Genomic DNA, 19,564 nt, shown 5'->3' with positions numbered 1-19,564 from the left:
AAAACATACTAGTAGGTTAATTGGCTGCTATCAAAATTGACCCTAGTCTCTGTCTGTGTGACTGTGTGTGTTAAGGAATTTAGACTGTAAGCTCCAATGGGGCAGGGACTGATGTGAATGAGTTCTCTGTACAGCGCTGCAGAATCAGTGGCGCTATATAAATAAATGGTGATGATGATGATATCTCTTCTAATAACAATCAATTTATAGCGGCATCAAGCATGAGCTTTACATATAGGTTTATTCACATTTCTTCTCATATTCATAGTAATGTCCCGCTACACTCACGCTTTGGTTTAGGGAATTAGGTCACACTTGCATAGATATTCCCTATCAACACTCTATGTACTGCATGTAAAAGCTACTTACTATAGATGCCGGCAGGGCCGCCTTCAGAAAAAATTGGGCCCAGTACGGGCCCCCCGTGCCCCCCCCCCTCATGAGCGCCCCCCCCATGAGCAACACATACTTTCATACTTATCTGGGGCCCGCCGCTGGTCTCCGCTATTCTGTCTTCAGCCTGGCTGTCACCGTGACAGCCAGGCACCAGGATCCGATCGCAGGGGTGGAGGAATCATTCCCCCTGCTATCATGTGATCTGTCACAGGCAGAGCACATGATCGCAGGGGGAATGAATCCTCCACCCCTGCGATCGGATCCTGGTGCCTGGCTGTCACGGTGACAGCCAGGCTGAAGACAGAGTAGCGGAGACCAGCGGGGCCCCAGGTAAGTCTGTGCTGAGCTGTTGTACCGGGCCCCCTGGTGAGCCCAGGCCCGGTACAACAGTACCCCCCGTACCCCCCTGATGGTGGCCCTGGATGCCGGTTCAAAGAACGGCATACTAAAGACATTATTTTTCCAAGAGGGGGCTTGAACGCTTATCTAAATGGCCCTCCACTCAATTTACATACTGTGAAATGCAAAAGCACTGGATTGGACCCCTGTCCTATATGGCCTAAATCCACCACCCACAAACAGAGCATTTAACATCGGGCATGTTAACACACCATATATACTCTGAGAAAGTCTGACATAAAGACGAAAAGCGTTGGGTCTTAAGCAGCAGTCCTGTAAAACTATCCAACAGACCTGCACAAGTCACCCTACACTGAGAGCCTTCTCAACCCACACGGACACGGCTGAGACCCGAGGACGGAGAACCAGCTAAGGGACCCTTGGTTGCCACAAACTGCGCATGTGCACTACAGATATTGTAAGTATTCATTTTGGTTGTTTCTAAACTGACCATATGAATCAACGGAATTTCACTATAAGTGCATTTGTTATTTTCTCTATGTTCTGACGTGCATACTGAGCATAAGCGTACCTCCGCATATGACCATGTATCGCCACTGGAACAATAAGCTGAGAACAGCAGTGACCACACGGTCTAACACCTCGCGCAAACACACTCCGCTTGATAAATGAGGCTATGGGCTAGATTTACGAAACTGCGGGTTTGGAAAAGTGGAGATGTTGACTATAGCAACCAATCAGATCCTAGTTTTCATTTATTTAGTACATTCTACACAATGACAGTTAGAATCTGATTGGTTGCTATAGGCAACATCTCCACTTTTTCAAACCTGCAGTTTAGTAAATATACCCCTATGGCTGTGAATGACCCACTATCGCCTGAGAGCTACAAGAGAATACATACAAGGCAAAGCGGCCACCACCTGTACACACCAGTTGCGGGAAGCAAGAAGCTGCTGTGTAAGTGATTCCAGTAAACAAACATCCCTTTTCCATTGAAAATAACAGTACTACACTATGTATCTTTTCTCTCTTGTTTATAATGTGACAAATATAACAAGGATAAGAAAAGCAAATCCAGGCAAACATTGTTTATCAAAGACTCTGTATGAACTTGTGAACAAACCGTGGAACCCAACATTCTGTCACAAGAAATATAAGGCATCTGATGAGACTCAATACACCTTATTTCCATCTCAACATCCAATCCTAGATTTTTTTACATATAGATTATTTACAAGTATACACTCAATTCCCCCCAAATATAGTGCATAAATATGTCCTGTCTTGTATATGCCCATACTTTGCTCTTCATAGATAACATTTTTTCAAACATTATATAGAAACAGAAATACATGCTCACATCAAAGAGTATGGGAAAATTACATCTTTATGCCTGTGCTGTATCCCAATTGCATGTTAATACCTTTTATTGACCTCTAGAAGCACAAGGGGTCACAAATGTCAGATACATATGAAACTATTGGTGCACGTTGTGTGCATGCACAGTGCAACAAACTTTGCATAAGATGAATAATTACACTGCCACACCGTGAGGAGCACTGCTAAATAATTAAATCAGGAGGGGCTGGCCAGGGACAGTGTAGGCAAAGACAAGATATTTATTTTAAATATAAGTAAGTATAGAAAAACTCTGTATACAGAAAACCCTACCTACAAAGCATTATGTATCATAAGGCTAATACATAGATTATTATATACTGAAACAGACATGAAGACAATTTAGTAGCACTATATGAAATCTTATTAAAAAAATACATGGAATTAAGAGATTTCTCTGTGGAATTCCAAGATTCTAGTCTATCAAGATTGAAACTAATGTATAAAATCATAAATAATATCAAGCAACCAGCCCATAGACGTGACATACATTGAACAATATTCATACAATTATTTAACTTTTATAAGTATTATTTAAATATATATATATATACAGGGGCGCACGGAGGATTTTTCAGGGGGGGTTTCCTCCACCCCCAGAAAAAAAAAATCCTAGAGACCTACCGCGCATGTGCGGCAGCTCCGTTTCGGCTGCACTGTAGTATACAGCAGCCGCGGCGCTATCAAAGAAGCGTCCGCAGCGGTGCTGTATACAATACACGCTTCTTAGACAGCGCCGCAGCTGCTGTATACTACAGTGCCGATATGTAGGGCACTTTTTAGCGGAGGGGGGGTTTCTGGAGACCCAGAAACCCCCCCTGCGTGCGCCACTGGGCTTCATGCTTCTGCCTCACAGCACTGTCATGGGTTCAAGTCCCGACCATGGCCTTATTTGTGTGGAGTTTGTATGTTCTCCCCGCGTTTGCGTGGGTTTCCTCCGGGTGCTCCGGTTTCCTCCCACACTCCAAAAACATATTAGTAGGTTAATTGGCTGCTATCAAAATTGACCCTAGTCTCTCTCTCTGTCTCTCTCTGTCTGTCTGTGTGTGTGTGTGTGTGTGTGTGTGTGTTAGGGAATTTAGACTGTAAGCTCCAATGAGTCAGGGACTGATGTGAATGAGTTCTCTGTACAGCGCTGCAGAATCAGTGGCGCTATATAAATAAATGGTGATGATGATGATGCAGTTGAGTGTTAAAAGACCACTATGCTTCAAACACAAGGGTATCTAGTGTTATAGGGTATTCTAGTGTTATAAAATTACACATAAGTCAATATATTATCATTAAAAGTGTTGGGTCATCCTCCCGTAATATATTCTGCCTCCCATGCAGTAAATTGGACACTCCTTACCTGAATCTTCATTCCAATAAGACCTCTTCAACAGAGCTCTACTGTAGATTACTAGATGGGTTGTAATACTGAGCTGTGAGATGCAGTGAGAATGAGTTAATTGAAAATATCTGTAAGATCCTGACTCCTGCGGGCATCCCAGGTGGCCTTACTGAAAGTCTGGAAAAATCCTAGAGACCTACCGCCATGTGCGGCAGCTCCGTTTCGGCTGCACTGTAGTATACAGCAGCCGCGGCGCTGTCAAAGAAGCGTCCGCAGCGGTGCTGTATACAATACACGCTTCTTAGACAGCGCCGCAGCTGCTGTATACTACAGTGCCGAAATGTAGGGCACTTTTTAGCAGAGGCGGGAGTTTCTGGAGACCCAGAAACCCCCCCTGCGTGCGCCACTGATATATTTATATATATATATATATATATATATATATATATATATATATATAAATATATATACACCGATCAAACCACCTGCCTAATATTGTGTAGGTACCCTGGTGCTGCCAAAACAGCTCTGACCCATCAAGACATGGACTCCACAAGACCTCTTAAGGTGTCCTGTGGTATCTGGCACCAAGTCGTTAGCAGTAGATCCTTTAAGCTCTATAAGCAGCGAGGTGAGGCCTCCATGACTCTGACTTGTTTTTCCAGCACATTCCACAGATGCTCGATCAGATCAAGATCTGAGGAATTTGGAGGCCAAGTCAACACTATGAACTCATGTTCCTCAAACCATTACTAAACAATTTTTGCAGTGTGGCAGGGTGCAATATCCTGCTGAAAGAGGCCACTGCCATCAGGGAATGCCGTTGTCATGAAGGGGTGTAGTGGTCTGTAACAATATTTAAGTAGATGTTATTTGTCAAAGAAACATCCACATGAATGCCGGGACCCAATTGTTCCCAGCAGAACATTGCCCAGAGCATCACACTGCTTCCCCAGCATTGCCTTCTTCCCATAGTGCATCCTGGTGCCATCGCTTCCCCAGGTAAGCAACGCACATACACCCATCTGTCCACATGATGTAAAAGACCAGGCCACCTCCTTCCATTGCTCCATGATCCAGTTCTGACACTCATGTGCCGATTACAGGCTCTTTCGCCGGTGGACAGGAGTCGGCATGGGCACTCGGACTGGTCTGCAGCTACACGGCCCCATACGTAGCAAGCTATGATGCACTGTGTGTGCTGACCTCTTTCTATCATAGCCAGCATTAACATTTCAGCAATTTGTACTACAGTAGCTCTTCTGTGAGATTGGACCAGACAACATAGCCTTCGCTCCCCACACGCATCAATGAGCCTTGGGCACCCATGACCCTGTTGCCGGTTCACCGGTTGTCTTTCCTAGGACCATTTTTGGTCAATACTAACCACTGCATACTGGGAACACCCCAAAAGACCTGCCTTTTTGGAGATGCTCTGACCCAGTCGTCTAACTGTCACAATTCGGCCCTTGTCAAAGTCATTCCAATCCCTACACTTGACCATTTTTCCTGCTTCCAACACATCAATTTCAAGAACTGACTGTGTACTTGCTGCCTAATATATCCCACCCCGTGACAGCTGACATTGTAATGAGATAATCAATGTTATTCACTTCAGTAGTCAGTAATTTTAATTTTGTGGCTGAGAGTGTGTGTGTATATATATATATATATATATATATATATATATATTATGACAAAGTCACTGGATTAGTGCTGAATGTCGGAGGGATATGTCCCAGGCTTTCTGCCTTGTGACATTAAAACGATTGTTTTTGTGTGGCAAAAACTTCTCAAATTGTGTTTCCCATCTGTAGGAAAATATAGTAGGGGTCCCTGGTGTTATGAATGGAGAGAGAGGGCGGGCTCCATTCATCAGGCCCATTCTGGGTCCTCTGGGCTCATTTGCACTGTACCTGTGTAGGGGTGTATAGAAAGCAGTGTGGCTGGACATGCAGTCTCTTGCTACCTGGGGACTGAGGCTGCCGAGTTGCTGTGAGATCATGCCTTATATTTGCCTGGGAGTAATCCATGCTGCTTCTTTTCATGTTTTGTTTAGATTTGACAGATAGCCAGGAATGACATATGTTTAGTGAGTGGCGGACAGGCAAGGTGTTTTAAAGATTTATTTTTATTTTTCTGCTTAATAAAATTAGTTGAGGCCAGTTGCTCCAAATGTTTGGTCTTATCTGCCTTATCTGCTGCTATGCATCACCAGATACCCCAGAAGATGGCACCTGTTCCCCTTACTATATATATATATATATATTTAAATATATAAATGACATGGAAAAACAGAGCCGAGAGCACTCATAGTGTAATACTTTCCAACACCAAGCAAGACTGAGCAATTCCTGTGGACTTCCCGTGATGTCATTTCCTGTCCGGACCCTGCTTCTTGTTTCACATGGGACAGTGTACAGCCTACAACCAGTGCTCAGATAAGCGCTAACATTTTTAAACAATGTAAGGGGTTTTTAATACTTTAGTGCAATAAATCATTTTTTTAGAAGTTTCTGCCTATGGTTTGTTATTTTTTTCCCAGCTCATCCATTGTTGGTGATGTTGTTATGGGAATAAATTCAAACAGGTCTGAGAAAATTATCAAGGAACCTTCACAGATAAAATTAATTTGTGTTCTGGAAAGTATTACACTATTGGGGGGAAATTCAATTCACGCTATTACCGTTACTATGGTAATAGATGTGCATTATTACCATTACTATGGTAATTTCAATGCAGATTTTTCCTCGCAGCTCTGTGAGCCATGAGTAAAAATCCAATCAATTAATTCAACTAACCCCTATACATATATATATATATATATATATATATATATATATATATATAGAGCAAATACTACAGGAACTATGACAATGTGACATTCACATGCAAATGACGACAAAAACAATTAACTATATCCATAAATGCCACAAGCATTAGACAGCACGATAATGTGGACAATATCATATTACGGTTAGTAGGAAACATAAGAAAGGGAAGGGTAGAGTTGGATCTGGGTCCAAAAATGTTTTTTGCACAATTATAAAAATCAGAAAACTTTTTGGAACTTTTTCACATGGCAAACTGCTTGGGACCAGAAGAAAATTGCACTACAAATAAATGTGAAGAGCCCCATCAAGGATTTTTTCAACGTATTACAGTAAACAAATAAATGAGTATATATATATATATATATATATATATATATATATATATATATATATATATAAAAGTTTCTTTCTACTTACATGAACTTTCATCACTGCCGTCCCCACAGTGATCAGTGAAATCACATACATTATCCAGGGGCACCAGGAATCCATTTCTGCATTGAAATCCATTTCCATGACAAGGCCTTATAATGACATCAATATAAAATACTACCAATGGGCAAAATAAGCTAAATGCTTTAATCATTTGGCCTGATTAAAGGAGAAATATCCCATATAAAAGTGCATTCGTGAAAAAGAGGCATCTAGCCTGACATATCAGTAGCTATAAAAAGGTTCATAATTCTTCCCATAACATATACTATTGTTGTCTCACTGACATGAGTGGGTGTGTCTTTAGAGAATGTTTAACTCCCGGGCATTTATGACCCGGCACTTAGTACTGATACTTCTGTATTATCAATTATTGCGAGTGTGCAACATTCTGTACTGACTGTAATGCTGGCTAGTGCCTGGCAGAGAGATCTGATAAGTATTCCTAGATAAACAGCCAGGTTTCATAATATCAGCAGCATGACTTATCTAAAATGCATTTTGTTTTCATGTCTCTTGAAACAAACTTGATATAAATTGACACATAAAGTTCAGGAGTGTCATGAAAACATTGACAGGTTACTTTCTACACTAGAGCAAAATCTATTTAAAACCTGTTTATAAATAATACTTAGTTTCACACAAATCAGGACCACATTGCAGAAAATGGGACATGTGGTGGGTATGCAGAATTTTTTTTTTGCTTTTAATTGGTATATTAGACTCACAAGGGGATTTTTGTGAATAATCTTGACCTATGATGTTTCATTTATTAGATACACTCTATAGCAGAATGTATCTAACATTATCTGCAATGTAAATGTTTTCTGTCTACCAGGGGGTGAGTTTATATGCGCTCTGCATACATGTTGCCATGTTGTCTGCTCAGCAGTGAAGGTGTACTTGTGTCTGCAAGAGAATGTATCTAACAAACCATTGAAGATTATAGAAGGTGTAATTTACAAAAAAATGCTCCTTTGGGTCTGTTAGATGCACTAACATTAAAAAAAGTAAAAGTCTCCTGGTGGCTGATGCCTGGGTGGATTGTAGCTTCCCGACCACAGATACATAGCAGTAACAATTCATAAAAATTGTTTAATCCAATTATTGACTTCCTAATGTCATAAATGCTATTCTACCTTTGTATCTATTGAGCAATCATTTACTATATATCTAAAACAACTTTTTTTTTTTAGGTCACGATCACAACCTTATTTGTTTAGTTAAATTCTGCGGAAAATGGATAAACTAAGCGGTTTGCAAATTAAAGATAGTCAGACGTTACATTTTTATTTATTTATTTATTTTATTTTGTTGCAGTTTATACATTAGGATTTATCCAATTGTTCAGTTCTGATAGTAAAGGAAAAGCAGTGTTTTTCTAAGTGAATAATGTAAACAATTTAAACCCAGAATTTGTATTATAATCAGAATCCTTTGACAGGTTTAGAAACTATCGTAAACTAATGAAAAAAAACTGGGAGGTTATGTATTAGCATTGGTGCAAGCTTGCCATGTCACAACCTATATGGGCCAATCAGCATTCAACACTCTAGCATGAAGTGAGTGAGGAACAGTGGTAGAAGTGAGCTGGTATGCGGTGGTATGCCATACCGCCACTTCTCCTACTGACTTCATTGTAAAATTGTCACATTCAATTCACTTACATTCCCGTCACATTTTCCATAACTCCACTTCTAAACTTCCACTTCATCATCATCATCATTTATTTATATAGCACCACTGATTCCGCAGCGCTGTACAGAGAACTCATTCACATCAGTCCCTGCCCCATTGGAGCTTACAGTCTAAATTCTCTAACATACACACAGACAGAGAGAGAGGGACTAGGGTCAATTTTGATAGCAGCCAATTAACCTACTAGTATGTTTTTAGAGTGTGGCAGGAAACCGGAGCACCCGGAGGAAACCCACGCAAACACAGAGAGAACATACAAACTCCACACAGATAAGGCCATGGTCGGGAATTGAACTCATGACCCCAGACCCACTTCGACCACTGGTGAGGTAAGCAAGAGTACTCCACTGGACTCATTGCATTATATAACCCGTTCATTGCCCAGGATATGTGTCATGATTTTTAGTCAGAAGACCCCACTTCATGTCGCACTTCCAGTCAAATTTGACAGAAATAACTTTTTGGATTTTTAATGCCACGAAAAACATGTTGTTTTTTGAGATAGTGAACGCTTTCTTTCTTTTGGCACCACAGTCAAGTAAATATATTTCAAATTTATGGTTATTTTATGAGTAAAACATTTAAAAATTATCTTTGTTTTCCCTCCGGGTCTCAGTCCTAAGGCTTTTTCCGCTTAGAAATTTAAATTCCTACCTGATGTTGTTCCAATGGGCTTTTTCACAGAATTTTCTGAGCTTCACGACCGCCTTCATCTACCAACCTCCTCTTTTTATCAATACCTCTAAATATGACACCTCAATAACACCCTTATTGACCTGCGACTCCCCTGTTCTCCCTCCTATCTAGTGACTTTCTGTCTTTGTTGGTCCTCCTCCAAAGGACTTATTTCTACCTTCTATTTGCTTCTAATGAACCACAATCTTCCAGATAAAGAACCTCACAAGCTCCGCTGGGAAGTGGACATGAATGAGACACTTGACATTGAGGAATGGTCGGCCATTCAAGAAGCCACTGCAAAATCCTCCATCTGTACTTGAATTAAGGAGAATTCCTATAAACTTCTCTTTCGATGGTATCTGGTCTCTTTAGGACTCAAAACAATATATCCCGATACGTCAGATCTGTGTTAGCAGAATTGTGACCATTGAGGAACCCTGTCCTACATTTGGTGGAGCTGCCCAAAAAATCGAGCCCTATTGGTGAGAAGCGTTTGACCTTATTTTTAGGATCACGCGCCTCTCCTTCCCCTTACATCTCTCCTTTTTCTCCTCCCTCACCGACCTCTTGGAATCCATACCTTCATCTGGAAACTCCCATCACACATCCTTACTGCTGCTAAATGCTTGATAGCTCAGAAATGAAAGATCCCAGATCCCCCATCTATCACATTCCTAATCAAAAATGTCTGGCAAATTCATAAACTTGAACATTTTACCAGTGAACTCTATGAACATCACAACAAATTTGTATCTACCTGACAGTGGATTGAATATTATGATTAGGAAAATCAGCTTGCATAACTCCTCCCTCTAAGTTTGAGAACTCAACTCCTCTCTTTTATTAAATATCCCTTTCCATCTCCCCAATCCTGTATTAACATACCCATGTCTCCGATTCTTCCTCTTCCCTATATCTTCATGTTGTTGTTTCTTGATGCCAAACAACACTGCAGCACTTGTTGGTGCCTTGAGAAACACTACAATTGCCACCACAGTGTTTCTTCCCATTGTCTGTCTAGACTGAATATTGACCTTCTCCTTTATAATTCTGACAACCAATTGAAGACACTGTTATGCTATCTTATCTATGTATTTGCTCCCCCTATCTCCGTCCCACTCTCCTTTTGTTTTTTCTTTCTGTACCCCACAAGCTTTCCTCAAATTTACAAAAAAACTCAATAAAATATAGTTTAAAAAAATAATAACTTTTCTTCCCTTAACTATTGTAAAGATTATCTATTGTTATTTTCCCTTAATCTTCAGGTATGACAATGTATATTGTATGTAACCTTGTAAGCTAATCTCAACATGTGCTTTGCTAAATGACATGAGTCTGAACTAATGCAACTGTCAATATTCTTTTGAAATTAGCCAGATCCAGGGATAGATAAGCAATTCTGTGGAGTTTTTTGTATGCAGAGGATGTGGACCTGAGAAGCCAAGCAGAATGAGTAGAGGTGAGAACTCAGGCCCTATGAACATTCCAGATATCAGGACATCCATAACTCAATTCAGAAAGCTTGGTGTCATTTTGGGAATCAATCTGACTTAATTGAAAACATAATTCCTAAGGCGAGGGGTGAAGAGCCATGCAAGCGCAGGGTTTAAAATCTTCTGCTTTATACATTATAATGTGCATTTTCATGAGGAGGTGTATCAAGATTGAAATGTCCCATATTTCTCAATTCTGTTCCCTCACACTCACCAAGTGTTAACTAGTATGTAGTGACTCTGGTTTATTTCATATCTTATTTCTGAAACTTATTTGTGCAACTTAGTGTATGACTTGTTATTAACTTTTTTGTACCTATGGCTTGGAAACATTTTTCAGATTAAATAAATGTAATCTAGTGTATTCCCTCTGATTCTTTGTGGATTTACGAAGCCCAGGGAGGCTCATGCTACATGCGTATGTGATTTAAGTGTGAAACATTAATAAGTGGTTTTGGAGAACGTAAGGACACCGTATTAAATCCTTTGTGATGGCAGAAAAGGTGTATTCATTGCTAATTGACTAAGGTGACACCAGTCACAGACAGCTGTTCAGATTGCTGTATCAGGGACAGGCTGGGCGTTCGTGACAACTCCATTCGCACAATTACTTCAACCCATAAAATATTCCCCTTATTTTGTTCTGAAACTTTATTTGGAGGTTTGGTATATATATTGGGCCATAAAAAAGTTTATATATAAAATGTGTTTGTGTGTCTATGGTTTGCCCCACCATTCCTTCCTTCTATTTCTTACGTATTTCCTTGTAATAATTCATTTGATTTAAATTCTTTTCCTAACAGTCACTTTTTCTTAACATTTAAGTGATAAAATGTGTTACTAAGCAATACCATAGGCCAGGAATTCATAGACATTCCAGCCTATGTCAGAATATGTAATCACATGCTCTGACAATAGAGATTATTTGAATTTTAGTAGATCCAGATAACCTCTTTCATGCATGAAACACTAGTGATCATATCACATGTGTTTGTTGCATTATACTGGTTGTGGGTGTGGGCACTGTGACACATGGATAGCAATCACTTAGAAATTTCTTTACCAATATGTCTAATTAGTGTTCCTGTGTCCAGGATCATGTGACCACCTCACATCCAATAACTTGTCCCCTCCTTTCTCGAGAACAGTGGCTTAAGTCTTTCTCATTTGATGGGGTTGTCACACTTCAATGGAAATCACAGCTATGAAGCCGGGGATATGATGAAAGCATAAGATGTTTATTAAATAGGTTTAAATAATGAAATGCATGAAATGGTATGAACTGAGCATAATAGACACTGAACAGGGATTTCTGAGTAACGCTGGAAACTGATAGTAAAGGAATACAGTGGATGCATGTAGAATGGCTGAGTGTAGAGAAATCCGGTGCAGAGATGTCAGCAGCAGTATGCAAAAGTCCCACAAGAGAAGCAGGAGAACACAGCAATAAGGAACAGCAATCAAACAACAATGACCAGCACAGGTAATAGAGAGAGACAAGAATAAATAGGGAACCACCAGGTGCAAGTGATAATTAGTGCAATAGGTTAAGCCGGCGGTTCCCAAAGTGTGCGCCGCGGCTCCCAGGGGTGCCGCGGCGCTGTCACTGGGATGCCGTGGGCCAGCCCAAAAAAAAAGAAAGAAAACAGAAACTTACCAATTTGCGCGGCGCCGGTACCCAGCAGCCTCCTCTCTCCCGCAGCTGTCACTGACGTCATTCAGTGACAGCTGCGGGAGAGGAGGCTGCTGGGTCCCGGCACCGCGCGAATTGGTAAGTTTCTGTTTTCTTTCTTTTTTTTTGCCTGGCGCGGGGCAGAGGGAGGGGGACAGAGGGCAGAAGAGGAGGAGGACAGATGGCAGAGGAGGAGGGGGACAGAGGGCAGACCAGGAGGACAGATGGCAGAGGAGGAGGAAGACAGATGGCAAAGGAGGAGGACAGAGGGCATAGGAGGAGGGGGACAGAGGGCAGACCAGGAGGACAGATGGCAGACCAGGAGGAGGACAGATGGCAAAGGAGGAGGAGGACAGATGGCAAAGGAGGAGGAGGACAGATGGCAAAGGAGGAGGAGGACAGATGGCAAAGGAGGAGGACAGAGGGCAGAGGAGGAGGAGGACAGAGGGCAAAGGAGGAGGACAGAGGGCAGAGGAGGAGGGGGACAGATGGCAGAGGAGGAGGAGGAGGAGGACAGATGGCAAAGGAGGAGGACAGAGGGCAGAGGAGGAGGAGGACAGAGGGCAGACCAGGAGGACAGATGGCAGAGGAGGAGGGAGACAGAGAGCAGACCGAGGGCAGAGGAGGAGGAGGACAGATGGCAAATGAGGAGGACAGATGGCAGAGGAGGAGGGGGACAGATGGCAGAGGAGGAGGAGGAGGACAGATGGCAAAGGAGGAGGACAGAGGGCAGAGGAGGAGGGGGACAGAGGGCAGACCAGGAGGACAGATGGCAGAGGAGGAGGGGGACAGAGAGCAGACCGAGGGCAGAGGAGGAGGAGGACAGATGGCAAATGAGGAGGACAGAGGGCAGAGGAGGAGGGGGACAGAGAGCAGACCGAGGGCAGAGGAGGAGAAGGACAGATGGCAGAAGAGGAGGACAGATGGCGGAGGGGGACAGAGGGCAGAGGAGGAGGGGGACAGAGGGCAAAGGAGGAGGACAGAGGGCAGACCAGGAGGACAGAGGAGGGGGGCAGAGAGCAGAGGAGGGGGACAGAGGGCAGAGGAGGGGGACATGTGGCAGAGGAGGAGGACAGATGGCAGAGGAGGAGGGCAGAGGAGGGGGAGAGAGGGCAGAGGAGGGGGACAGCGTGAGAGATGGCAGAGGAGGGGGACAGTGTGAGAGATGGCAGAGGAAGGGGACAGCGTGAGAGATGGCAGAGGAGGGGGACAGCGTGAGAGATGGCAGAGGAGGGGGACAGCGTGACAGAGGGCAGAGGAGGGGGCCAGCGTGACAGAGGGCAGAGGAGGAGGCCAGCGTGACAGAGGGCAGAGGAGGGGGCCAGCGTGACAGAGGGCAGAGGAGGGGGCCAGCGTGACAGAGGGCAGAGGAGGGGGCCAGCGTGACAGAGGGGGCAACGTGAGAGAGGGCAGTGTGTCTGGATGCAGAGGGGGCAGTGTGCCTGGTTGCAGAGGGGGTAGTGTGCCTGGTTGCAGAGGGGGCAGTGTGCCTGGTTGCAGAGGGGGCAGTGTGCCTGGATGCAGAGGGGTAGTGTGCCTGGATGCAGAGGGGGCAGAGTGTCTGGATGCAGAGGGGGCAGTGTGTCTGGATGCAGAGGGGGCAGTGTGCCTGGATGCAGAGGGGGCAGAGTGTCTGGATGCAGAGGGGGCAGAGTGTCTGGATGCAGAGGGGCATTTTTGCATACAACTAAATAAGTATTTCTGTCGTGACCTAAATACTTATTACAACTTTTTGACCCAACTACCTCTAAAACAGGACTGCTCAATAATTATTTTGGAGGGGTGCCTTAAAAAAATTTGGAGACTCTAAGGGTGCCGGGAACTGCAAAAGTTTGGGAACCACTGGGTTAAGCCATAGACGTAAGAAGGAGAAGGCACAATAGCAGCTCCTCTGGTGAATTAGAGGAACTGCCAGGTGATACATTCAATGTAACAAGCTCAATTGTCCTGGAGGCAGGAGCTGCCAATACAAAGCAGCATGCAAATGCAGAATGGTGAAGGCAGATCCTGAAAGGTTTTAAATTATGCAATCGGCCAAAGATGTTTCAACCCCTTTGATTAAGATAAAAATACTGTTATTGATTAAATAATTAAAAATACTGGAATAATTTGAATACAATATGGATTTTGGCTGCAGGTCTAGAGTTCCGGGCCCAGGGGGAAATACTCTGTCTTTTCACTTTTGCATCTGGCCAACAGCAAGTTTTAATCCCATTTGAGCTATACAAGCTAGATAAGTTTTACTTTTTATCAACATTATTTATTTTCTCTAACGCTAAATACACACCAATGCAATCTTACGTCGGATGCAATTTCTGTAACGAGTTCACCAACGATTGTAAGTCCAGATGAGCATGGGCATCTCGGTGGCATAGTGGTTAGCATTTCTGACTCACAACGCTGGTGTCACGTGTTCAATTCCCGACCATGGCCTCATCTGTGTGAAGTTTGTATGTTCTCCCCGTGTTTGCGTGGGTTTTCTCCGGGTGCTCTGGTTTCCTCCCACACTCCAAAAACATACTAGTAGGTTAATTGACTGCTATCAAAATTGACCCTAGTCTCTCTCTCTCTTTCTATGTCTGTATGTTAGGGGATTTAGACTGTAAGCTCCAATGGGGCAGGGACCAATGTGAGTGAGTTCTCTCTACATCGCTGCGGGAATTGGTGGTGCTATATAAATGATGATGATGATGATGATGATGAGTATGCCCATTCATGAGTACACAGCTACACAATTTACCTTCAGATCTAAGATCTTCATCTGTCATAACCACCTGCTGAAAATTATGACACCATACACACACTACAGATATCTCCATATTTTGCTTCAATATGTTGAACGGACTATATGCAGAAGTATTGAACAGACGGTCATTACTGCATACACATTTCCACATTTGCCCGACCTCGTTCCATTCGTGATAGGGATTTTTAGGAAGTTTTAAAAAAAAATAATCAAATGATGTAGTGTGCTTTGGTGCGATAAAACATGATCATAGGAGCATATACACTTTTGCAACATCTGACCAAGCTGTTGTGAGTCGTGTGATCTGCATGATAATTGCATAGGTGTGTACCCAGCACCTTTTTATTACTTTTTTGTTAATTGTCAACACCTTAGCTTTGCACAGAAACTAAAAATTATTTTTTTCAACCATATTTATTTTGTTAATTGTTGGAGATAAAAATACAAATTCAGAGTAAATTAATGTAATCTTAGTAACAAATCACAAACACAGTGTAAATCAATAGATGACTGAAGGTTCTGTAACTACATCCAGTTATGTTCCAACCTTGTAGAATTCTCAGATTATAAGCAGTAAATAAGCATGCTTCCTGTTTAGTTATCATCATTTATTTATATAGTGCTACAATGTAACACAGCGCTGTACAGAGAATATTTAATCATTCACACCAGTTCCTGCCCCATTGGAGCTTACAGACTAAATTATACTAGCTACAGATCGTAGCAGCATATAAAAGTATGTTATTCTCATAAATGATACATTTTTATACATTTGAGTGAGCACGATGTTCCCAAGCTCCTCATACTAAATCAAATGTGTCACACATATCAAGAAATGCATTTATATTTTTCTCCTGACAAAATAATTTGTAAGTTAATTGCCTTCTATGTTGGAGAGCAATACGCATTCATGCAGTCACACAGACATATGTATGTAACCCCTGATTTGCAGAATCTGGATAGAGGTAGGGAAGGCAGGTTGCTTGCTTTGGTCTCAGTTGGTAGTGCCAGCACCCCGATGTTTCAAGGGCCAAGTGCAGGGACATGCGCATGCTTCTCAACCATCCTGATTGGAGGGCTCTGTCGATCAGAACAGCTTTGTCCCACGGGTAGGATATTTGTAAGGTATGTCTCATTCATTGCTGCAAGGCAGAGCAGTTGTAATTGGGTGCCATGAGCACTGGTGCCAATTGCAATAGAGGTGTTTGCAGGGGAGGAGAGTATGGGGCAGCCTATCACTTCAAACGTGCTAGGAATATCCCCCGGGTGTGTGGCCATGCCCCATTGTGACGTGACCATACCCCATAATGATGTAGCCACACACCCTGTCCCGATGCCGGATACCCAATTGTTGAGATGAGTTGAGTTGTCGAGGGTTGACCTGGGGAAAGTAGCTGCGTTGCAACACAAAGTTGGCAGCTATATAAAAGTCCAAAGGCACATTTATTGTATTGGATAAAATAGGCTGTAAGCAGGATAGGGTAGATGAGTTGTAGAAGTGATGGATGATAGAAGATGTGACAGGGAAACAATCTTGATTCCTACAACACAGTACAGCAATAATACTGGTTAGTAGTGGTAGCATTATACATATGTCAGTCAGGCCTTCTCCTTCTTGCACTAAGCCCGCACTGTGGGCTTGTCAACAGCCAGACCTGACCAGTAGCAAACTAATATAACATCTTTCCCAACAGTAATTAAACTGGCATGTGCTCCACACACTGCTACCTCCCCCTAGTAAGTCCACGCTGCACAATTGTTTGGTGGGTTGCACAATGTTGGGGTTCAGTGCAGATATTGATGTTGATGTGTGAGGCACTATGGATGTGCATTGCCATAATGTCACTACACAGTATAGGTACTGGTGAACAAGGAGGGCCCTTTCCAGTGGGTAAACAGTATTTTGAAATAGGAATCTCAAGTTGGCTCTGTCTCTCTCTTTCATCACTCTCAACTATTCCTGGCTGAAGTGGAGAGGACAGAGACTAAATCCATTCAACCCATTAGCAATGAAGACAAGTCCAAGGATGAGCTCAGACTCTCTCCAACTCTTTCAACGCTCAGAAGTATCAGTCACAACCGGTGACGCTCTGTCTCGTGCCTCTCCATTATACATTCACCTGGCCTATCCAGGGCGCTGGCTCATCCAGCAGTCCCTCTGGCGGGCTTCCAAGGTGGCCATCCATCTCCTATTTTTGTACACTGGAGAGACTGCCCTGACCCATCGGACGGGGGGAATTGTAGTTCCTTCTGTGACACCATCTAGCATAGGCTATGATGTTTCCACCAGGGAGCACAGCAGGCCTAGGTTACATAAACATGTTTTGTTAATTTATTTTTTTATTATTTCCTCATTGTGTCCCCAGAATTTCCATGAGGTGCCTTATTATAGATTTTAGGTATACCTTATGAACAAGTGGCATATGATTACCATGATAAATGGTGGCTAAGTGGTTAGCACTTCTGCCTCACAGCACTGGGTTCATGAGTTCAATTCCCGACCATGACCTTATCTGTGTGGAGTTTTTATGTTCTCCCCGTGTTTGCGTGGGTTTCCTCCGGGTGCTCCGGTTTCCTCCCACACTCCAAAAACATACTAGTAGGTTAATTGACTGCTATCAAAATTGACCCTAGTCTCTGTCTCTTTCTCTCTTTCTCTCTCTCTCTCTCTCTCTCTGTCTGTGTGTGTGTGTTAGGGAATTTAGACTGTAAGCTCCAATGGGGCAGGGACTGATGTGAATGAGTTTTCTGTACAGCGCTACGGAATTAGTATAATTATAAATAAATGGTGATGATGATGATGATGATTGCCCTTGACCAAACAGTTTGGCGGTCGAGGGTGTTAATGATGCGGGTGAAAGTGAGGCAACACAATAGAACTGCCATGAATGTTGCTTGGCATGGTGCAGCTATGGGCTTGGAAAATAGGCATTGCCAATATCACCAACCCTCATATTGCACAGATCTCTTTGCAGTCATAAGTGAGAGGATGGCTTAATGCGGTACTACAAGGGATTGAGCCATAGTGTTTGACATTGGTTGTGGCTTGGGAGATAGGGCTGGAAATGGATAGAGAGACATCAATGCTTGGTTAAAAAATACCCTTTAGTTAAATATATTTTTACGCTCTCTTCTGTGAAAGCATCTCAGTCATAACTTTGGTCATCTGAATTTTTAATAAATATGTATAATAACAAAGAAACTTCAATTTAAGTTAGTGTTTTTTTCAGAAACCTGTTTTCGGGGGAAAAAAGCACAAAGACAATACGGTTTAATAGTTGTAATGCATGAATGAATTATATACCAGACCAATATATTTAACTCTCTTGAATTACAGTGTTTCTCAAACCCAGTTCTTAGGTACCCCTAACAGTGCAGGTTTTCCAGGTCACAAGTGAAATAATTATACCACCTTTGGCTCTTTCACAATGTGTCAGTCAGTAATGATTACATCTGTGCTCCAGCAAAGAGATATGGAAACCAAGCAGTGTTAGGGGTACTTGAGGACTGGGTTTGGGAAACACTGAATTATGAGAACAAACTAAATCTCCAATATTTGTTGTCAATAACACATTGTGGTTTTTGTAGTATAAATATGTCAAGGCTGTTTACATTCCCAGCTATGATTAATGCACAATTAAATTACTTTACCTACAATGCCTCATTTTTCATGCTCATGACAAATGAGTTCTTTGTTTTTAATTATTATTATTATAAAGCCACACAGATAAATGTGTAAATGACCGTAACGCACAAACAAATTATTTGAATACACCATCATTTTCATCCAGAAGTACAAATTGTAGTTTAATGACCACATGGATGCTTTGTTTTTAATGCCTTCTGTCTTTAAATGCAGATGATGCCTCTAATACATCCAAAGAGACCTGCCACTCAAAGTTTCACAGATGCAATAAACTCAATAAGAAATAAGAGCAGACAAATCATCAGCTGTAAGTTAAATAAATTACAGTAAGCTAAAATCTAAGACTACTTGCTCTCATAATATATATAAACAGAAGGTCATTTTTTTTCTTGTTCAAATAGCCTGTTTATTGAATAGAGAACTCAATGTTTACCATAAGCAGATAAAAATTATTTTAACATTTCTCATACCAAAGAGATAGGTGCTACATGTTCCTTCCTTGAGTCTCCTATCTACTGACAGCACTCGAGATGTGTCTAATCATATTCATACAAGCAATGTGGATAAAAATACACTGTTCAGTACCGAGAAAGCCTTTCACAGAATGAATTGGAAATCACTGGAGATAATGTTACGGAATGATGTGTTAGGTGCAAGCTTCTTAAAGTGCAAATTAAACTTCATAACTGCTCTTCTGCTCAACTCACATTTATGGAATCTTCAATCTTTTCCATGTTCAATGGCACAAATCACAGTTGGGCTCCATGGTAAGCAGTGGTTTACTAATGACACTCTTTGTAAAGATATGCAACGGCTAAAACGTACAGAGACTGTAAAATAAAGGTCAGAAATTAACAAAGTTTTCAGATGACATT

The 19,564-nt window shown here is 42.2% G+C and overlaps 1 protein-coding gene across 1 annotated transcript in view; it reads right to left on the bottom strand.

The window, feature by feature from the left end:
- Nucleotides 1-10,142, bottom strand: part of MALRD1 (MAM and LDL receptor class A domain containing 1) — a 334,428-nt gene extending 324,286 nt beyond the window's left edge. Inside the window, exons 1-2 of the mRNA XM_075211472.1 lie at nucleotides 10,018-10,142; nucleotides 6,742-6,848 (exon numbers count right to left, since the gene is read on the bottom strand). Of these exons, the coding sequence (XP_075067573.1) occupies nucleotides 6,742-6,848; nucleotides 10,018-10,142 (232 nt within the window). The remainder of the gene's footprint in view (nucleotides 1-6,741; nucleotides 6,849-10,017) is intronic.
- Between the last annotated feature and the right edge of the window lie 9,422 nt (nucleotides 10,143-19,564).

This window comes from Mixophyes fleayi, chromosome 5 (assembly GCF_038048845.1).
Source record: "Mixophyes fleayi isolate aMixFle1 chromosome 5, aMixFle1.hap1, whole genome shotgun sequence".
NCBI classification, from domain to species: Eukaryota; Metazoa; Chordata; class Amphibia; order Anura; family Limnodynastidae; genus Mixophyes; species Mixophyes fleayi.
The sequence above is the reverse complement of the archived record's forward strand: the minus strand, read 5'-3'. Positions and strand labels throughout refer to the sequence as shown.